Genomic DNA, 20,285 nt, shown 5'->3' on the forward strand with positions numbered 1-20,285 from the left:
ATCCTCTCATTCCCACCTACTTTGTTGCAATTGGACAGTGTTTCGGAAATATGTTGTATATTTTCGGAAATATATAAATAGAGAGAGAGAGAGAGAGAGAGAGGGAGAGAGAGAGGCTAGATTTGATGGAAGAAAAGGCATAAACCATGAACATGTAGATCCTGTATAAAAAAAAAACACTCGCCGAATGATAATTTAACAAAGACAATTTGGTTTAGAATAAGTTTTAAATGTGTTTTCATGACCCTAAACTAGAAAAAAAAAGAAAAAAGACTCTTAATGTACAATAATAAGAACATCGCTATCTTGCTATCTTATCACTACCTTCTTATAGGTTAGATAGATCCAAAAACCTACTTAAAATTATATTAATACATATCTACTTTTGCTTGTCATGCATTAAAGAGCAACTAATGTGTTTATTTAAATGTGTCTTAAATAGATTATTGTACTCTATTGTACTCATCAGTATGTGTCTGTTTGTACAAAACTCTCTTACAATAAAATAAAATATTTACGTTAGAAAATTATCTTAAGCCCCGCCCACTGTAAATGCTCTGTTTTTCTGGAGATTAAATCTTGTGTACCATAACCACTCCCACTCTACTGTGATTGGTCAAACATGGTTTGTCACCACGCATAATGAATCCCAAATATCTCCACCTCCAAGGGACTTGTTGTATAAACAAAGCGGGTGTGATTACAGCTGGCTGGAGGAGGAGTGAAGCCATTATTACATCATAATCGACTAGGCTCTCGCAACCTCTCTTTCGCCAAGATTTCAGACAGGAGAGAACTTTATAAAGTAATAACTTTAAAACATGGTCATGATGAGGGACTTACTGCATCTTGGAGAGGAATACTTCAACATTTGAAACATGTGAGTCGGGAGAGTTGAGTTTTCACATTAGTTGCCCTTTAACAAAATATTTTTTCTACTAAGCATAAAAAATCAAATCATCTTCTTCCTCTCGTCTTCTGGTTTTATGGAGTTGGGTCATGGGACTCTTCCTAAGGGATTCCCAGGCCAGCTGTTAAAATAAAGTTTCTTAAAAATATAATGATTCAATTCAGGTTCTGCTCTGTGTTTTTACAATTGACTGCTGGTCTCTAAGGCTACGGATGGCAATGAAGTTCTGTAAAAAAAAAAAAAAAAAGGAAAAAAAGTAATAATAAAATATAGAAGTGAAAGTGGCATGTGTTAATCTTTATTTTTTATTTAACTTCTTCCAATTGATCAAATCTACGTCTGAATCCATTTATAGGTAACCAAGTGTTTAAGGATTCCTTCTAAAGATCAAATATGTTAGATCTGCATGAGAACAATAGTATAACGGAGCTCCAGCTGCTCACTGTGAATGTCCTCAGGGCTATATATTCAGCAAAACCCTTTTTTTATTCTAACAATGGCATGTATTTAAATATTTAAAGTTATGTATAATGGATAAAACAAGCAAGTTTCAACTTTAAAGATAAAACATAACTATAGGTCTAAATTATCAGTTCCTTAGAGATTTTTAAATATTGGTTTGTGGAAGTTGAATTAAATAAGTTTTAATATCAGATCCTTACAGAGGCTTCAAGAGTACCTGTTTGGTAAGAGTTTTAGTGAAGATGACAATGCAAAAGAACTGTGTACACATGAAAGATGGAGAAACCCGCCCGATCCCGCAACCACTGCAAACACCCCTGCAGCATGTTTGTCTGAACAATGTCACACATAGAGCGTGTGATGAGATGCGTTGTGATGTAATCCTGGTGTAACGCAAGCATACAGAGCCCGTGAGCTGCAGGGATAATAAAAAAAAGAAGTAGCAAGCAAGAGGTAGATGTTGGCACCGAGGTCCACGGGCGGCTCTTAACAACCCACCTGAGCTGGCGCGCCGCCCCACGCTGTCTATTATGTGATATCAGACCGGTATTAGCGAGATTAGTGTATGTCACAGGGCATGGCAACTTCTGCAGCCAAAAATCAATGTCTGGCAGCTTTTTTCTGTTTGTCTTCTATGAGAGGTAAGACGTTCCCAGAGGACGGACTCGATCTCCCACCCTTTAACAAATGGACTCTGTGTAGACGATCTGTGTGACTGATAGCTCTTGGTCATCTCAGACGTCTTTACCTTTTTCCTCATACATCTTTAAAGAAGGACAAAAATCTCTGTTGTTATCATTAATGGACGGAGCGAGGGCTGTGTGATTCATATTCATTTCTTGGGGGGGGGGGGGGAGTTTTGCTTTTACATCCAACCCCGCTTTCCTCTCCTGTTGATGATGAAAGTGGGGCACAGGGGAAAGGTTTAATATCAACATCTAAATACTTTATGTCCTTTTGATACTTTACCCTTGGATCTGTAGCCATAAATAAATCATGTAAGTGTTTGTGGGATAGTTTTTCCTTTTACAAATCGCCAGTGCATTTTTTTTTTTTTTTTTGGTTTCCTCACAAGCAAACTTTCCGCACTTGAAGTTGAGATATAATACTCTGGGGAATTCAAAGAATGGGGCTCTATAGGTTTTCTAGGTGCAGCCTTTTGTGAGCCTCTCAATACAAGTCAAGAAAGCTGTGGCAATGCTGCCACCTGCTGGTTGAAGGAGGTGCCCAGTGAAGTGGAGGGAAAAAGGGGTCATAAGTTTGAGGAGGAGTTTTTCTTTTTTTTTTAAATTTCGCCCATCCTGACAGTGTTATAAATCACCGCTGCCCGGATGTATGTGTATGTATCTGCAAAGTATCCCTTTGAATCCTTTTCCCCCGCGAATTGAATACTGCTGTGTTCAGAGCTGCAGACAATCGCTCAAATAACAGGAGAATACACAAGCTGTCTGATTCTTTAAATGCATACTAATAGTCTAATCCACTGATGTTTTGTCATCCTCTATTTTTCGAGAAGACGAGGCTCCATCTTCAAATGCCACTCATGATTAATAGACGGGATTGCCATCTACTGTGTGTCACCAGCGTTCTGCGTGACGGACAGAGCGTCTCCAGACAAACATGAGGCGCGAGTAGCACTGGCCTTTTTTCCACATTTAATCGAGGCTGGCGTTTTTATTGTTCTGGGCAGAATTGCATAGATATGGAAAAATGGTTTCTCTCAGCTGCTTGTTAAAAAAAAAAAAAAAAAAAAAAAAGCAATTATAGAAGCGGCACAATAGCCATTGTGGAGCATGTTCTCTTATTGGTGTCATGCCTTTCATTTACTCAATTTGTCCCAAATGTCAGCGGTTTATAGAGCAAGTGTGTGCAGGAATGTCGCAGAGGACAAATGTGGCCACGATTATGGTTCTATTAAAAACTACTAATGGCTTTAAGAAAATGTCAGACTCTAAATTCTGGCGTCAAGCCAGTGCGATTGTAATGTTATGGTAATATATGTGTCTGTCAGGGCTTAACCAGCAGATGAAATACTGAGCAGCCACTTGTGACAGCTCACATCAAGGTTAAACATTGCTTTTCACCGCTAAATTCTCAAACTGCTATATTAGCGTCAATTGGTTGATGGCTTGATTCTCGTTCTGACGACTAAAATGTAAAATCCACCCCCTGAACTATGTCTTTCATATTTGAAGACATGCAGGGTTGTTTTTTTTTTGCTATTTAGGATACATCAAATACTTAAGAAATATATCATGGTAAGTCATTTTACAAGTTCTATTTTCATGGCATATGACTATAGTTTTTAGAAATTGTTTTACTAAAATGTCATTTTTAATCTCGAAGTTAAAGCAGTTGTGGTTAGCATGTTTATCTTACAGCAAGAAGGTTCGCTTCTAGGTCCGGAGGGAGCCAACTTGTGACCCTTCTGTGTGTAGTTTGTATTTTATCCCCGTGTAGCTTGGGTTTACTCCGGGAACTCCGGTTTCCTCCCACAGTCCAAAAAACATACAGAGGTTGATTGGTAACTTGGGGAAATTGTATGGTATGACTGGGTCAGTAAATAGTTTTGGGTTTTCGTGTTCCCTCTTTATATAATACTGTATGAAAGGAAACCCCTAATGCAACTCAATCAGGTCGAGATAAATGGGACACAACCATCAGTAGATTCTGATCCACAGACCTCAGAGCCCGAGTTGGGGTGTAAGGCTGGAATAAATCACTGATGTATGGTGTAGTCTGACCATGAATAGATCTGTAAGTAAGAATTTTAAAATGTATCCTGAAAGAAACTGGCCTCAAAAGCAGAATTTTAAGGATCGGGGAAATGTGAGTCCTCCTACTAGAGCAGGTCAGAATTCTCGCTGCAGAATGTAAATGTGAGTGATTATTTTGAGTACGATGTGAAATGGTTGCAAGGTAGGAAGGGATGGGTTTGTTTTTTTTAAGTGGTCTATAGTTGGATAGACCTTTGTGGAAATCAAGACATTTTTTTTTTCACCAACACATCAATTCACATTTTTAACGGATTTAAAAAATGGAAAGTTCAAGTGAGCCATTGTTGCATCAAAAAGGCAGCTCAGTTCACTTTCATTAAAGTATACAGAAGAATTATTGGGTAAAATAAGTGACTTAAATCATAGCCAGAAAGCACCCATCATAGTTTTAACATGATTAAATTGTTTATAATTAGGTACAAATGTTAATGAGCTTGATGTGAGGGGGAAAAAAGTGGCAGAAGAATTTCCTGAAACATACTCACGCAACCAAGTAGAAAGCAAGAGCAAATCGATTGAGCTGTTGCTGCACTGTTGACAAGGCAGATGTTGCCATGTGGGGGTCCAGATGGCAATCCAGAACACCCTCATAATTTTGCCATCAACATGTCCTGAACATTTCATTGAAGTCTGTTTTGAACTTTATATTGCTGACAGACATAAAACTCATTGGCAGAGGCGAATATAATTGCGGAAATATTCAAGAATATATGAATTTTAATAAAGATTTCTTGAGTTTGGTGCATTTGCAGTTATGAAGGTTTACACATAATAATAATACTTTATTATTTTTAAGACATTTTGGGATATAGAAGATGTTTTTTTTATAGGGTTTGATTTGTGTTTTAGTCATGTAGTCAGTTAAGTAGAATCAAAGGCTCTTGTTCATGAGTGAGTGAACAACTACAACCCCAAACTTAAAGCGAAAAATATTTCTTAATTTCATATCCAAACCTTCATCATCGCAGTTCTGAATCACGCTGTGGTCGGGGAATTAAGCGGTTAGCTTTTATTATTGGCACCCAACATGGAATCACAGCGAGAAGGACTTTGTGAAGATGTTTTGAAATCTTTTTTTTGACCAACTTCACTGTGGAGTTGTTACATTGCACTTGAAGCAACAGAAAAAAAAAGGAGAGAAAACTTCACTTCATTATTCTCTAGTCTTTCTGGTCTGCAGATAAAAGTGCTCCAAAATACATCGTGAGTGCGAAACGAAATAAGAGCTCGATATAAAGTTGCCGTTTAAAAGCGTGATGCCAACACGCAGTTTGTCTCCTTCGTCTATGAAGATCACTCGAGCTTTGCCGTTCGAAAGGACGACCGGATCCTCTCCTCGGCGTGTTTGTGTGATAAGTTGTTTCCCCTCTTTTCTAGATGAAAGAGAAGAAGAAACCGGTGAAAAAGAAGGCGACAAAGGTAATGTTTCTCCACGCATCATTAACATGCTCAGAGCTCCTCCGCTCCACCAGTGCTTCGTGGTGTCATTTGTCATCAAAAATTGAATTTGCTATTTGCTCCAGTTCAGTCTTTCTATCCCGTGTGCCTTCACTATGCCAGAGAAAGAAAGAAAGAAAGAAAAAAATCCCTTATCAGAGAAGCCCGGAACAAAGAAATCCCTCAATTATGTATGGCTTTAGAAGTGACATTCTTTTCCCCTCCTTTTTTCGTCACTTAATTTATGCATGTCTTTGTGGTTTCATTGCTCTCATACTGCAGCGCTAAGACAAAGCTACATAAAGGAGTAGAATAAAAAGGCTGTTTGAGGTGATATCAAAAGCCGAGCCAATCCAACTGGAGGCAATAGCACACAACTCCAAATGTTTCCCCCGACTTTGAATTTTTTTTTTCCCTTTTGTTTGCAGACGCCGCGGGAATTGAAGATGTGGTGATGGAGAGTCAGAACCTCGGTACGTTCCTCCCAACACAGACATGGTTTTGTATGTTTGTGTAACTGCCGGTGTTTACAAAACGTGATTCACTCGGAATCAAGCTGTGTGCATTGATTCTGAGATCATGAAGGGCGTTTGAATGCACATGCTGACCCATGTGAACCTCTGTTGTGAGTAGCTTTCCGGGTAGAATTCTCGTTTTAAACTACCGCTGGTGTAACTGGTGCAAAAGGAGTTGACTGATCTGCGTAGGACCCATCCGCTGTAAATGTGGCTTTTCTAAAAAAGGTGATTCTTTAGAAGATACATATTGTGATCCATAAATAAATAACAATTTAGAAGGATTTAGACATGGTTTCTGGATGCAAATCAATGATAAGAAAGGCAAGAGAAACACATTTAACTGATGGAATTTTTTGGCTAGTAGGCTTGGTCTACTCCAGTGATCCTTGGGGACCAGTACCGGTCCACGAGGCATTTGATACCGGGCCATAGAGAAAGAGATTATTGAATAAGAAATTATCAAATTTATTTTGCATTGATTATTATTGTCTTAAAGATGTTTTATTCCATCAAAAAGTGAATTTTAGCATGTGATTTTTGACATGTCAAGTTACTATTTCGTACAAATTTACTCAAAAGAATTGGAGTGAAACACAAACTCTTTATCATCTTGTAGAGTAACAAGCTCTGGGCTCTTGCCGACTTGGCGTTAACAATATATTCATGCACTAATAGGTTTTTGCAGGTCTTTTTATCTTTGTTTTATCTGTAGACTGGTCCGTTAAAATAAAGGCAACATTAAACCGGTCTGAGGTGCAAGAAATGTTGGGGGAACCCTGGTCAACCCCATGCATATATGTGTGATATTTTGCATCAAGGGAAGGATTTAATGTGCAAAGTAATTTTTTTTGCAAAATTTTTTGGGGAAATGAAACAATAACAGATCCACCAAGTGCCAAATGAATTATGTTGTGTCATTTTTCAGTAGAGGAATAACGATGAATGGTGAAAAAAACAGTCCCTTTTAACAGGCAGAAACCTCGAGCAGAACCAGACTCGGTGTGGACAGCCTTCTGCTGCGGGCTAAGATGGAGAGAGAAGGATGAGGGAGAGAGGAAAGACAGGGAGAGGAGAGAAAGAACAGTGTAGAGCAGGAGTAGGAGAGTCCATGAAGAGGATACTGGAACTATCAAGGCAAGGTGAAGCAGCATCTTTAATTTTTATTACAGCTATTGATATTGGACCCAATCGACCCGTCGTCCTCAACCCCCCCGTCTGTGAGGCATGTGTTACCAGGCCGCCCAGAAAGAAACGAATAATCGTATAATCTGATCCACTGATTGATATGAAAGGTGTTTCGTATTTTTTGTCTGAAGTAATATTAGCCTGTGACACCTCAAGAACCTGGTATCAGTCTAATTAAAAATATATATACTTGCTAACTTGTGAAAATAAGTAAAATACAAAATCTATATTAGATATTAAAGGTGACTGTTAAAAACAAACCTGGGAACCCCTGGAATCGATTTTAAAAAAATCTACAAATCAGAACCTGCCGCCAAAACAACACACACTTTCAGTTCTGTATTGTGTAAATAGTTAAACTGTATTTTTCTAAGTTTAAGCTTTTATTGCATGTTTAATGTTGCACAAAAGCAAATTCCTCATTGGTGGAAGCCTTACCCGATAATGGCATTAAAAATAATTCTGATTCTGATAAAGAAATGGCTTCCTTTTATTATGACTACTTTAAATTAAAGCATACTAGATCATCAAAAACATCAGGAAAAATAGTTGATTTCTTTTACATATATTCTAATTCCTTGCCTCCACATGTCCCTGTAACCATGGAAATGTCTTTCCATCCCAGGCATATTGTAACGGTTGCAACTATTAACTTTAAGCAAGAACCATTTCTCTTCCTCCGTGCAGCCTCCCCGACATAATTACCATTCTGTATTTGCATACAGGCAGCGAGAAGCGCTTCCTTGCCATACTTTCCTCTTTTTTTTTTGGATTTGTTTTATTCAAATCCCATCCAATTGACAAAGATTTGACAGATAGCACCTCTCTGAACATGAATTTTTTGCTTTTCATATTTACATGAAAGTGCGATGGCAGCCCCCGGGATGCTATCCAAGACCTGCAATATGTAATTACCGTCTCATGAAACACAAACAGAAAGGTAGAAGGGTGACAGCGTGCGGCTACGGGGAAGAAAAAAAAAAAAATTCTGTCGCAACAGTTGCATCACTTCTCGCTCACGTCTGTGGTGCAGAACGAGAGTCGACGGATCGATACAGATTTTCGTGGTTTGGATAAACAAATCTCTGACTAATTAGCAGAAGAAGTGTCTGTTTGTTTTCTGTTAAATCCTTGGTCTCATGATTCTTTGCAGAGATTAGGGATTAGGGTGGAGATCTGTAAAACACACATGGAAGCAACACTGTCGATAATACTCGACACAACAGGGAACCCCAAACTTATTTTTTTTCTTGGAGGATTTGAGACTTTCACGGGCCAATGTAGAGCCATAATCCCTCCATCTGGTCCTCGGTCTGCGCTGAACGCTACTGGACTATGTTCAAAAATTTGCCGACATGGGTTAAACTGGCTTTCCTAATCCACATTTACAAGCTCCTTCCCATTTTGGAAAATCAGCGAGTGAGTTTCAGTGCTCTATCTAAAGAGCCGTCCTCTCCGGAAAAACGCATTTTCCTCTGATTCATTCCTTCAGTCAACACACTTTATCATTATTATTGGGGCTGAAGACCAAATTGAAAAATGGCCATTTGTCACAACAGTGGAGAAAGATTGTGGAATACTGTTCCCACTGCTGCAATACATTCATTATAAAACTTCTCTCCCTCATTAAACCACAGCACAGTCCCGAACTCTGGACAGCCTGGTCGTTTTGAATTATAAAATGACTGAAAATGATGTAGGTTGAGGATAAGTTTATCACCTTGTTGTTTTGTTTTTTTGGAAACAGGTTCCAATAGGAGTAAACATAAGATAAGTACAGACCCAGTGTTAAGACTACATATTGATTCAGCAGTATAATGTACTGAAACACCAACTGTACTTTACTATCCTCCTCTTAAGTCTCATTTAAAATCCAAACCAGCTAAAAGGTTGTTTGTTGTCAGTTTTAAATCAGACTCATTTTCGGTTTGACCCCGTCAGGGCTGCCTTTTGTTTTTACTTATTCTATTCCTTACTTTTATTGACAACATTTCCAAACGTAGCTATGAGGGGGGGTCCGGTTTCGGTGGGCTTGGGATTGGGTCACCTCTTTTTGCAGATGACGTGGTCCTGTTGGCCTCATCAGACCGTGACCTTCAGCTTTTAATAGCGATGATAAAAATCAACACAAAAACTGTGGTTCTCGATCGGTGGGGAGCCTTCTCCCGGTTGGGGATGAGATCCTGCCCCATGCACCTCAGGGTCTTGTTCATGAGTAAGGGAAGAATGGAGCTTGAGATCGACAGGCGGATTGCGATCCTGAGGGGCAACACTTTAAATACGTTAGTGACAAATCCTTTTAACAGTGGTGACCTGCATATAGCGCCCGTGGGCTGAAGGTGCCCTCAGGGACCATAAGAGTAGCCCTCAGGTCTGTTCCATTCATGCCATTGTATTAGTTAACCCTCTTGTAATGTATGATTTAATGTTTTTTATCTGAACATACATTCATTCATTCATTTTCTTTACCGCTTAATGCGGGTCGGTCGCAGGGGGGCTGGAGCATATCCCAGATTATATGTACGACAGGCGCATGACACGCTAAACAGGACGCCAGTCTTTTACATGACACACAACGACACACAAACTCATACCTACGGAAAATTTCCCCAACTTCCCAATCAACCTCTGTATGTATTTGGACTGCAGGAGTAAGCCCACGAAACACAGGTGCTGTGTCTCAAATCGCATACTTCTCTTAGTATACTAGAAGTTAGTACGCATCAGGATAGTGTACATACTAACTAGTACGCAAATTCTCCACAGATAGTATGTCTCAAATCAAACACTGCCGCTACGCACTAACAGGAATTGAGGTGACAGCTTCTTCTTCTACTTATTACTTATTCTATTTAACGATGGTTTCAACCAGCTGTTGGAACGCTATCGCCACCTGCTGGCAGCATGTTTTGCAAGTTTGGAAAAAGAAATAAAGAAAAAATATGAGAAACGAAATATTCTCGAGATATTTAAGCTGGTATCAACACCGAAGACGTGTCATCCTTCTACTGCTGCTGAAAATACACCTGTAAGTATATGAATATATATGCATTTATATATGACGTAACTTCCGTTTAAAACGTCATTAAGATGGCAGCTGTTTAGGGTGGTTAGTGTCCATCGAACCATACTCAGTTTTGTGGCCGTTTTAGTACGCCAATTTAGTGTGCATGGCGCACTAAATTTCGCATACTAAGAATTGAGACGCACTTACGCACTAAAAATACTAACTTTGAGTACGCTAGTATGCGATTTGAGACATAGGAAGGGAGAGAACATACCAACTCCACACAGAAAGGTTACAAGTTTGCTCCCTGGAAGCGAACCGGAAACCTTCTCGCTGTGAAGAGATCGCGTCACAGAGTGCCCTTTTATCTGATTAAATAATTGTTCATTATTATATAGATCCAATAATACGCCCTTGAAGTTTTTCATTTAGCATTAGTAATAAACTGGAAAGAAGCGTTTGTTCCGTCGGAAACCTGTAGTAGCTCTTTGGATCACTCTTGGTGTAGCTTGGTGTAGTCATGTTGCAAACAAACAAATATTGGCGAAACGTTACTTTTTCATAGGCAATAACTATGTTTATTTGTCATAATTATACATTCCAATAGTAATAGTAAGTAGTAACTTTTTATTATTAAATAAAAAAAAACTATCATTTTAGTCACATGTTTTTTCTATAGAACATTCCTGTAGATGTTTTTTAAGTCCACGTGTTTCCGCTGCCTTGCAGATGAAGACTCAGGCACTGAAGAGCTGAATCAAGTCGACGACAAAGATGAAACCGGAGACAACTACGACAATCCAGGTTTCGCAGACAATAACGAGGAAGATCAGGGAATCGCCAACGACAAGGATAAAGATGAAGACGACGGTAGGAAGAAAAACATGAAACAATTTCCAGAAGCCAGTTCCACAGAGATAATGTATATCATCTCTACAGGGAAGAAAAGGAGACGCTCAAAAGAAATTGGTGTCTGTGGATATTTGTTTATTTTAGATTTGTTTGCTGACTGGAACAACTTGTTTTGTGAAACCATATACTGTATATGCAACTTGACAGACTGTCACAACAGTTGTTTTATCGCAAATCTCACAATTATAGGATCGTTTCGGGAATATCTGAACCTGAAAAGTTTTTTTTTGTATATTTGTTTCCTTTTACTAGAAGAAAAGGATGATCAACCTGCTGAGAAGACAGAGGATGATGGTGGAGGGAAGTCTTCAGTTGAGATTGCAGGTAAGTCTCATACGCTGCCCAATCCATTGATTGAACTACACCAACGTGCCCGACCTACTGGGACTTTCTTCACTACATTGCAAGGAGCCGTAGTTTTCTGCTGAGCCTCTTACGTGTAAATCAGCAGCTCATACTTTTTTTTAAGGTGTTTTAATCAATATATTTTCACATTACTACATCTGTTTTAATGCATTTCTAGCCATACGTTTTGGTGTCAAACACCAAACTTGATCCTGATCTGAACAAATTATGATAGCCCATTAGAGTGATTTAAACCTCAGTGTCAAAGTGAGGCCCCAAAACAAATGTGTTTGTGATATCCCTTGTGTTATCTCTATGTGAAGGTGAACGACTTCCACCACTGCATATGTTAAAATGATCTGATCACTCATCTTGTTTCCTACTTCCATATTAGATAGAGAACTACAATTCCGTTGCTCCGATCCACTATTTTGACTTTCCAATAGCTTTAGACCCATTCATAGCCGATTGACGACTCTTTTATAGGCAAAGTCATTCAATTGCTTGGAACGTAGGACCACTCGGTTGCAATTATCAAGTGTCAGGATTAGGCCATCGGTGTAAACACATCTCTAGGGAGGGTAAAGACAACTTATATTATGGTGGATAATATTACTTTTCTTAATTTATTTTCTTCTACCGAAACCCAGTGTCAGATGGTGAATTCAAAGATCACCAGAACACGGCTGTACCTAGAAATAATGTTGCTAAATGTTAGGATAAAATTACAATTTTACTGGAAAAGAGATCCAACTTTATCCAATAACTTCCTTGAGACTAAAGATGTATAAAGTTGTTTAGTCTGTGAAAACCTGTCATTTAAAAACTAAGCCCCTCTTGACTCTGAAGGTTGGTAAAAAAGATATCAATATTTTACAGATAGATTTTAAAACTCCAAGAAATAACCTACATTTCCAAGTTATTATCACGAAATAATGGATGTTTTCCGAGGAACTCTCGCTGACTTCTTCGAAAAATCCACTGAAGGGGTTATTTTTCTAATTCTGTGGAGGCCGAGCTATCAAATGTTTTGCATGCATTTGCATTCAGTCAGCCAAGCCTGATGATGAGGCAGGTCATTATCTAAAGACCTCTGCTCTCCCATCACAAGGCTATTTTTTTTCTCTTTGGCTCGAACGGTTGCTGATTAACCGTATTCTCCGGAGAAGCACAGAGCTGTGATCCCCAGCCAATCCCAAACACGGCACTAACACAGAGGTCTCAGTCACTCTCACCTCCATTTCACTTTGTTTTTGACTGACATTCTATTAATTTAGGCCTGGGCAGAACATTTCAGATAGATCTCTTTGTGATAGCCTTCTCCATTCTACCTGAAAAGCCATTGGAATATGTCTTACAAACACTCGAGACCTTCCATCACTGGAAAGTTTCAACCCCGCCTGTTGATTGTGTCGAGCCAGAAACTGTCGCTGTCCATCACGGTTGGGGGAGCGGTTCTGGGATTTGTGAGGCCCCCGGCCACGACTAGCTATTGGATTGTTGGGCGTCTTGTTTCCTAAAAAATGTACTTTGAAATTACAAATGAAATATTTAACAAACCTTAGGCATGAATACGTTTATTCTAACAACGTCAAACTCTTGACTTTTTTATTTCCTTTTATCCAATAATGTACTTATGTCATGAAATACCAAATGAATGACTGAGATATTTGTAGAGAAGCAAGATCGTGGGTCACGATGTTATAGGTTCTATTTGCAACGGTCAGACCTTGATGGGAGGTGAACCTAAATGGATATTTGTTCGCAAGAACCAATGCATTAAAATAAAAAACAATATATATGTACTTTATATACACTTTATTTAGAAGACATGACGTAAGTACTGTCTTAGCCTTACACCCCAGCTCGGGCTCTGAGGTCTGTGGATCAGAATCTACTTATGGTTCCACGCACACGGCTCAGGACCAGAGGAGAGAAATCTTTTCAGGCTGTTGCTCCTAAGCTTTGGAACGATCTTCCTCTCTCTTTGCGCTTGATGGTGTCTACTGACTCCTTTAAGAAACATCTTAAGACCTTTCTATTTGTTCAGGCTTTTCCTTGAATTTCTCGAACTCCTGTGTTGTTCTCAGTATTATCTTGATCTTTAAAGTATATACTTTTTTGAGTATTGTTTTGATTGTCTAAGCGCTTTGTGACCCTGGTCTCGAAAAGCGCTATACAAATAAATATTACTTACTTACTTACTTACTATTATTTTATTGTATTGATACTTTCTTTTGAGATGGCTTGCTTGCTTGTTAACTTAATTTATTGCAAGAATGTCTTAAGACTGTATCCTTTCTTGATAGTCTATAAGTTTCTGTAGTTTATGTGCAAAGTTTTTTAGGGTGAGCCTATACATTATCTCATGATTTTTAGCGACTATTTTTCCCTACCGTTGTCGAAAGAATCTTCTGTAATCACTTGGTCGTTTCAGGGAAAATTTACACCCACTTGATATGACTAAGAACAGATGTGACGTTATAATGCTCTCGTTGCATTTGCATAAAGGATTTGCCATAGAAGAAAAACAAAAAACATGAAAAATGTAAAACCCACCTTTTTTGTGGAGATCTGAATTGGCAGACAGTGGTGTTAATAAAGTTTTGAGACTGTGTTGTCAGCGACAACAAGCTTTTTTAAACGATTGTGAAAGAATAGGAAAAGTAAAACAATTGTATTTGTACATAAGTGTTTATAATCATACAGAGTTGAAATCCGTAATAGTAGTATTACTTTGTGCAGCGTATTACTTTAGAGCCTTGCGGAGTAATACTATAAAGCATCACAGTCATTTTTTTTATCTGATTACTACTAGAAGGGCTTTGCTGTAATGGGACTAGGAGGTGTTTGAATAGAGACAGAACCCTCTAGAGTTCAAATAGGGCAACTGCATGTAACCAGTTACACTACTACACATGTAGAAATAAATTCATACATTGACACCCCTAATCTGTTTATAGCCTAGCTTACCAATTAGCATTAGTATTTTAATGTTTTGAGCTTTTTCCTTTTTTTTACACGTTAATTATAAATGTTTCTTTTCTATTGTTGCTTTGTTTGTACAATGGTTTGAAGTCTAAGTGAGCTACTCAAGTATGAATAAAGTGGAGGTCCAAGCACAGGCTACATTAGGGAGTATATGTTATTCAATTGGCCAGGAAACAACTTCATATTCCCAAAGCGAGCGGCAGAAGGTTTTTAGGGAAAGGGTCGTCCAAACAAAGAGATAAAAAAAGATTGACAGACGAAGCCAGTGACTTCTCAGATACTACGCTGGTCTTGACCCGGAAAGCTCTTATCCGGGTCATTAGATAAGGTGTCTGGGTCGAGAGTTTATTGTCACATTTGCAACTGACAAATGAGTATTTACATGGCCGAGCATCAGGCAAAATATTCAATCTTATTCAGGTCCAGCTGACCGTGCGTAGCTGACTTTTCACGGAGCAAATGATTCCTGTGCAAATACCCTTTATTAAAAGTAATAACAGTAATCATGATGCCGGTGGACGTAGAGGTTATATCTGCGCCGCTGAAAGGAGTAATAAAAGGTCTCATAATGAAGGCCGGAGTCGGTAATGAAACAATTTGAAGCAAACAGAACGTGGGATTGCTTCACACGTACACACGCCGTGTGAGTAATTATCTGTTGCCTGTGTGGGCTTTTTGACATTTTCTTAGATTCGCAATCAAGTTATGTGCAAATTTAAAACCACAGAGGAACACTAATATATTCCTTTGTTTTGTCCTCGCAAAATCAATCGGCAGATGGAACATTAAAAGCAATTTTTTCTGACTTTGTTAGGCCCCGGAAAAAAAAAAAGAAAATGAATTTAGGGGGAAATTACCTGTCAATCAAAGAGACAAACATGCTCCATTTAGATGGGAGTCATCGCAAGCCTTTTGCAGGTTGAACGTTTTAAATTAAAAAAAGAATGATCAATTACAGATGTGGTTGTTGTGTATTTTCCGGCTATTACTTCAGTATTTTAAAGACGACTTCATGCTGTCGGATCAGTGGCTGGAGTGAAGATGCATATCAAATTGCGAAAAAAAAAGAAAGTTTTTATCCAACACATGCTGTTATATATATGCACCAAGTAAGGAAGCGTTATCTCAGGAGTGACCCCTATCTGACACCCCATTTCCGATGCTAATCTCATTTGACCCGTTTGCCACCAGGCCCGAACTTCAACATATTGATCCATATCGCTGTAGGTTTTCACAAAAGTACATTTCATGGAGTCAAAAAAAAAAAGAAAGTGAACTTTAAGTAGAGGCCATTTTTACTGCAACCTCATCTTCACTCCCTCCACCTGACATCGCCGCGTCTGCAACTGCAGCCTCGGACGCATTCGAAACACACATTAGCAGCTCTCGGCCCGACACTCTCGGCGCTTCACTCCTAAACCTTGGAATATGGAGGTCGCACTCGGTACACATTAGTGATCCCACACCGCAGGAAGTGTTTCAGGCGCACGTTTTTCTCTGCTATAATCACACACTGCTTTCTCAGCACTCGACTCATGGGCACGTTTGCAGCTTGTTTAGACATCAAGTGTTTCAGGAGGGCAGCTTAAATAAAAGTAACATTTATAATAATCCACTTTAAGTAGAGTAAAGACTTCGCCTGGATCGTTTGTCTCTAGCATTCTGTTTTTTATTTCTATAAGAACGATGTGAAATAATGCAGTTATGAAAAATATACTACAGTACGTTGGGCTCTTTTTCCAGTTCATATATGCAGTATATATACCATTGAAAGAATCGGTCGAAAATAGTCTTGGACAAATATTATTATTTATTATAATTAATGAAATGTTAAATTTAATTTAGAAATCAACACTTTTGATAGCTCATGGGGAATAATACTGTTTATTATGCTCCTTGTTTAGATGGAAATAAAGACACATTTTAATTAAACTATGACATACAGAATAAAAACTAGGGACCTCATAGATACTTAAATTATATTAAAATTATAAATATTATAAGTGCTACTAAGTGAGCTAACATAGCTAATATCATATTATTATTTACTTGCTTTGAATCAATGTAAATTTAGTTTCTCAGTGTCAAGACTTCTACAAACATCTACAAGCATCTACAAAATCCTCTGTGTTGATGATTATTTTCAAACAAAAAAATAAAAAAATAATACAAAAATAAAGTAAGAACGCCAGCCGTCACTGCTGTAAATATTTAAGGAATAAATAATTATAATGATATTGTTACAATGATTTGTGTTGCCCCTACATCCAGGTGTATTATAGAGGATGTAATAGCTTTATAATTGCACTTTTCACTTCTATTTTATTACAATTAAATGTCTCCAGCAGCAATAAGTTTCCAATATTGAAACTGCTGAAAAAGATTCCAGTATTTATTAATATGCATGACATACGTTGGAGGTTGTATTGTAACTGTGCCTGGAATATTTATCTGGCAAGCCTTGTTTCTGGAGTCTTGTGAGAGGGACAGGAGCGCTTCGCTAAGCCCCTGGAACATCCATAAATTAAAATGAGACCGGCTTTGCCCTAAGCTAGAAATAAATAAATCTAGGTTGTGAGCAGGAATTGTTTTCCCTTCATGCAGTCTGATTCTCTTAGCGGAGTCGATGGCTGTTGTCTGAGCTCTGAAGGTAAGATGTAATGGCTGCACAGATTCAATGCCACACGCTCGCTCATCCTTCTTTTTTTTTCTCTTCACACCTTCGCTCGGTTTTTACTGTAAATATAATTATTCATTTCCACTCGCTTGAACAGACTGGGATTTTTAATCATTCTAGGGTCGAATATGTCACTTATTTCAAACCAAAAAGTATTTTCTTCACCTGTATCGTTTTGTTTTTATTATTTTTTAAAAGTTGACTTCTGTTGCTGCATTTATTATGTCGAACTTTTGCCTTTAGTGAGTTTTCTTGTCACCTTTTCCATAATGAGATACAATTTTAAAATCTGTGATCTAATTTTACTTTTTTGACAGTGTAATGGTAAAATAATTGATAAGAAATGCCAGTTGTTTTAGCTAATGTGTGAACTGACACTGAAACTTTAATATTTATTTATGTATGTTTAACAGTGAAACTAATTATCACAAATGTGAAACAACACTGGCGCTATAAATGAAAAAAAATAATAACTCACGCTCCAACACCACTTCGTCTCACTCCCTTTCAGTGAACTCATCTCTTTAGGTTTGTGTGTTTAGCTTGTTTTTCCATCACCATTCCATCATCATCTCTCTCTTTCTAAAAACAATGTAAACACACCGTCTGTTGAAGAGTTAATCTACTGTAAAGCCTGCGTTACTCATGGGTAGACCTACTGCAAAAGAACTATGGACTTCCATTGAATACTCAGTACTTCAATGGCACTGGTTCTAACATAAACAGATATATTTAGGCTGAAAACCAAGACAGATTGCAGACCTTAAATTCAGTGCCTTATTTTGGTTTTGTTGATATTTTCGCAAATTAAACATCCAATACAATTTAAAAGTAAAGTAGATGCTATTTGTAATGTGTCTCTCTTTCTTTCCGCCTCAGAACTAACCCGAAGAAGCCCTTCGTGCACATAAAATTCAGCCCCAAAATTTTACTGGTAGCAAATAACTCATTAATAGATTGAGTACATTTGGCACTAGAATCTAATAAAACCTTAATAATAACAATCCTTATCTACTTAGATTGAAATTCTATTAAAATATATGTTTTCTTAATCTTAGTGGTGTGTTTTTTATATCTTTAGTTCGGTGTCGAACCGATCTTTTTTTTTTTTTTATTCCATATTCTCATATATACTCTCCACTTTATAAATAAGTAAGTAATAGTTATTTGTAAAACGCCTTTCTAGACCAGGGTCACAAAGCGCTTGAACAATCAAAAGCAATACGCATTTAAAAATACCTAAAAATATAAAAACTCTCAAAAAGGCAAACACAGTAGTCCTAGAAAATTATGGCAAAGCGTGCAGAAATAAAAAGGTCTTAAGATTTTTCTTGGAGGAAACATGATTCATTGTTATATTCTTAGTGTAAAATATGAACAATTTCGGTCCAAGTACTGACCATTGTGGTACTCCATATTTTTTTAGCCCTTTATAAAGATTTGGATTTAACATTAATCGCTTCTAGGTCATTTTGTCTCCAGGTTAACTGGCTTTATATCCAACCTTTTGTTGGACCTTTTTTGTTCTGTAAGTTTCTAGTTTAAAATATTATGTCGTTAAATAATGGCTGAATTTTAAAGATGGCATGAAACTAAAGCCTATATTTATTTTAGTGACTCGAATGATTCCGAGTTTGGAGTTTTCGTTTTTTGTTTTGTGAGTTTTTAATGGTTCGTGAACAGCAATCATTGCATGTCATACAAATGAATCCATCAAAGCATTAAAAAAACAGACAAGCAAATGCGAATATTATGATTCAGTGTTGGTAGTTCTAGCGACCAATCTTAAAAAATGTTGTTTTCATCCTGACCATATTCAGGGTCTTAGACTCAAGACCGGTCTTGACACTCATTGGTCTCGGTACTGTCTTGGTCTCGGTTGCGATCTATTTTATCGTTTAACATGTTTTGGCCTGACATACCTGTAAATTCTGCTCCATGGATTTAGTTTTTCTTTGCAATTTTTCCACTGTTGAAGTGAGCAACAAGCAAATATATACATTTGAAAAGTTGTCTTCGGGCTCCAGGTGAGACGGAAAAGAAAGAAACCTGCTTAAAGTGCAACACAAGGGAAGTCAGGTGGGAGCCTGCTGTGGAGATGAGATAGAAACAGGATGAAAACAAAAAGCAGCACAACAATCTCAGCCTCAAAACAACAGCAAGACACAAGTCACAATTACATCAAGCTAGAGGCGGCGGTAGACGACTTTCTCACCGCTTATGTCTCCCTTGATTCTTCGCTTCTACAGAGACCTGTTGTGATTCCCAGGAAACATGAGCACAAACTGGTCCATCTCATTACCAGCACCGGTTCACAGTGTTCTTTCTACTCTTGAGTTTAAACAATTTATCTGACATGTTTTTTGTTTTTTTTTCAATCCACCCGTGTGTGAGTAACAGACTCTGCCTGAAGAGCTAATTCTCCTGCTTTAATTGTGAAAAAAGTCTTTGAGTAAAAAAACCTCAACGGCAGCATTTATAGAGTTCAATCAGAACGAATCTGTCTCCATTGTTGCCGCAACTGAAATGGAATATCATTAGAAAAACTCAGTTTCTGTCAATCCTTCGGGTGTTTTTAATCCTTTGTAGTAACATTTCCTAATGCAGCGTTTTGTAATGTTCTTGTATGAGTCATAGAGAATATATGTGAGGTGTTTTTCAGTGTATTTTTAGAGACACATACTCTCAACTGTCTCTTACATTTTAAATCAAGCCGATAAAACTGTGTTAAAATTAATGTTAGGTTTGCATTGATAAGTAAGTTTAAGGCAACTAATTATGCAGATGAAATATTTAAATGTTAAACATAAACGAAACAAGAGCACAAGATGTATATCAAAACCATATTTACCTGTAATTTTAGTACGAACAGATTTTAAATTTTTTGTTTTTCAAAGACACAGTGGAAAACATAAAAGAAAACTCACAATTATTCACACGAAGTGCGTCTTCTGATTCCTCGACACACTGCCCCTTGTGTTTGTTGATGTTATTTTTCATCATTAATTGCGGCATCAAAGGTACAGTAATGTATTGAGAGTAATTACAACTAATATTAAGTAGG

The 20,285-nt window shown here is 37.8% G+C and overlaps 1 protein-coding gene across 2 annotated transcripts in view; it reads left to right on the forward strand.

Moving 5' to 3' along the window:
* The window catches only part of macrod2 (mono-ADP ribosylhydrolase 2), a 577,216-nt gene that overhangs the window by 538,298 nt on the left and 18,633 nt on the right, over positions 1 to 20,285 (forward strand). Inside the window, exons 12-15 of one of the 2 annotated variants that reach the window (XM_087802705.1) lie at positions 5,527 to 5,568; positions 6,015 to 6,059; positions 11,026 to 11,166; positions 11,464 to 11,532. In XM_087802705.1, the coding sequence (XP_087658831.1) occupies positions 5,527 to 5,568; positions 6,015 to 6,059; positions 11,026 to 11,166; positions 11,464 to 11,532 (297 nt within the window). Of the gene's footprint in view, positions 1 to 5,526; positions 5,569 to 6,014; positions 6,060 to 11,025; positions 11,167 to 11,460; positions 11,533 to 20,285 lie in introns of both variants that reach the window. The other variant, XM_087802704.1, reaches the window with a different exon arrangement.

Source organism: Callionymus lyra, chromosome 11 (assembly GCF_982586985.1).
Source record: "Callionymus lyra chromosome 11, fCalLyr1.hap1.1, whole genome shotgun sequence".
Taxonomy (NCBI): Eukaryota; Metazoa; Chordata; class Actinopteri; order Syngnathiformes; family Callionymidae; genus Callionymus; species Callionymus lyra.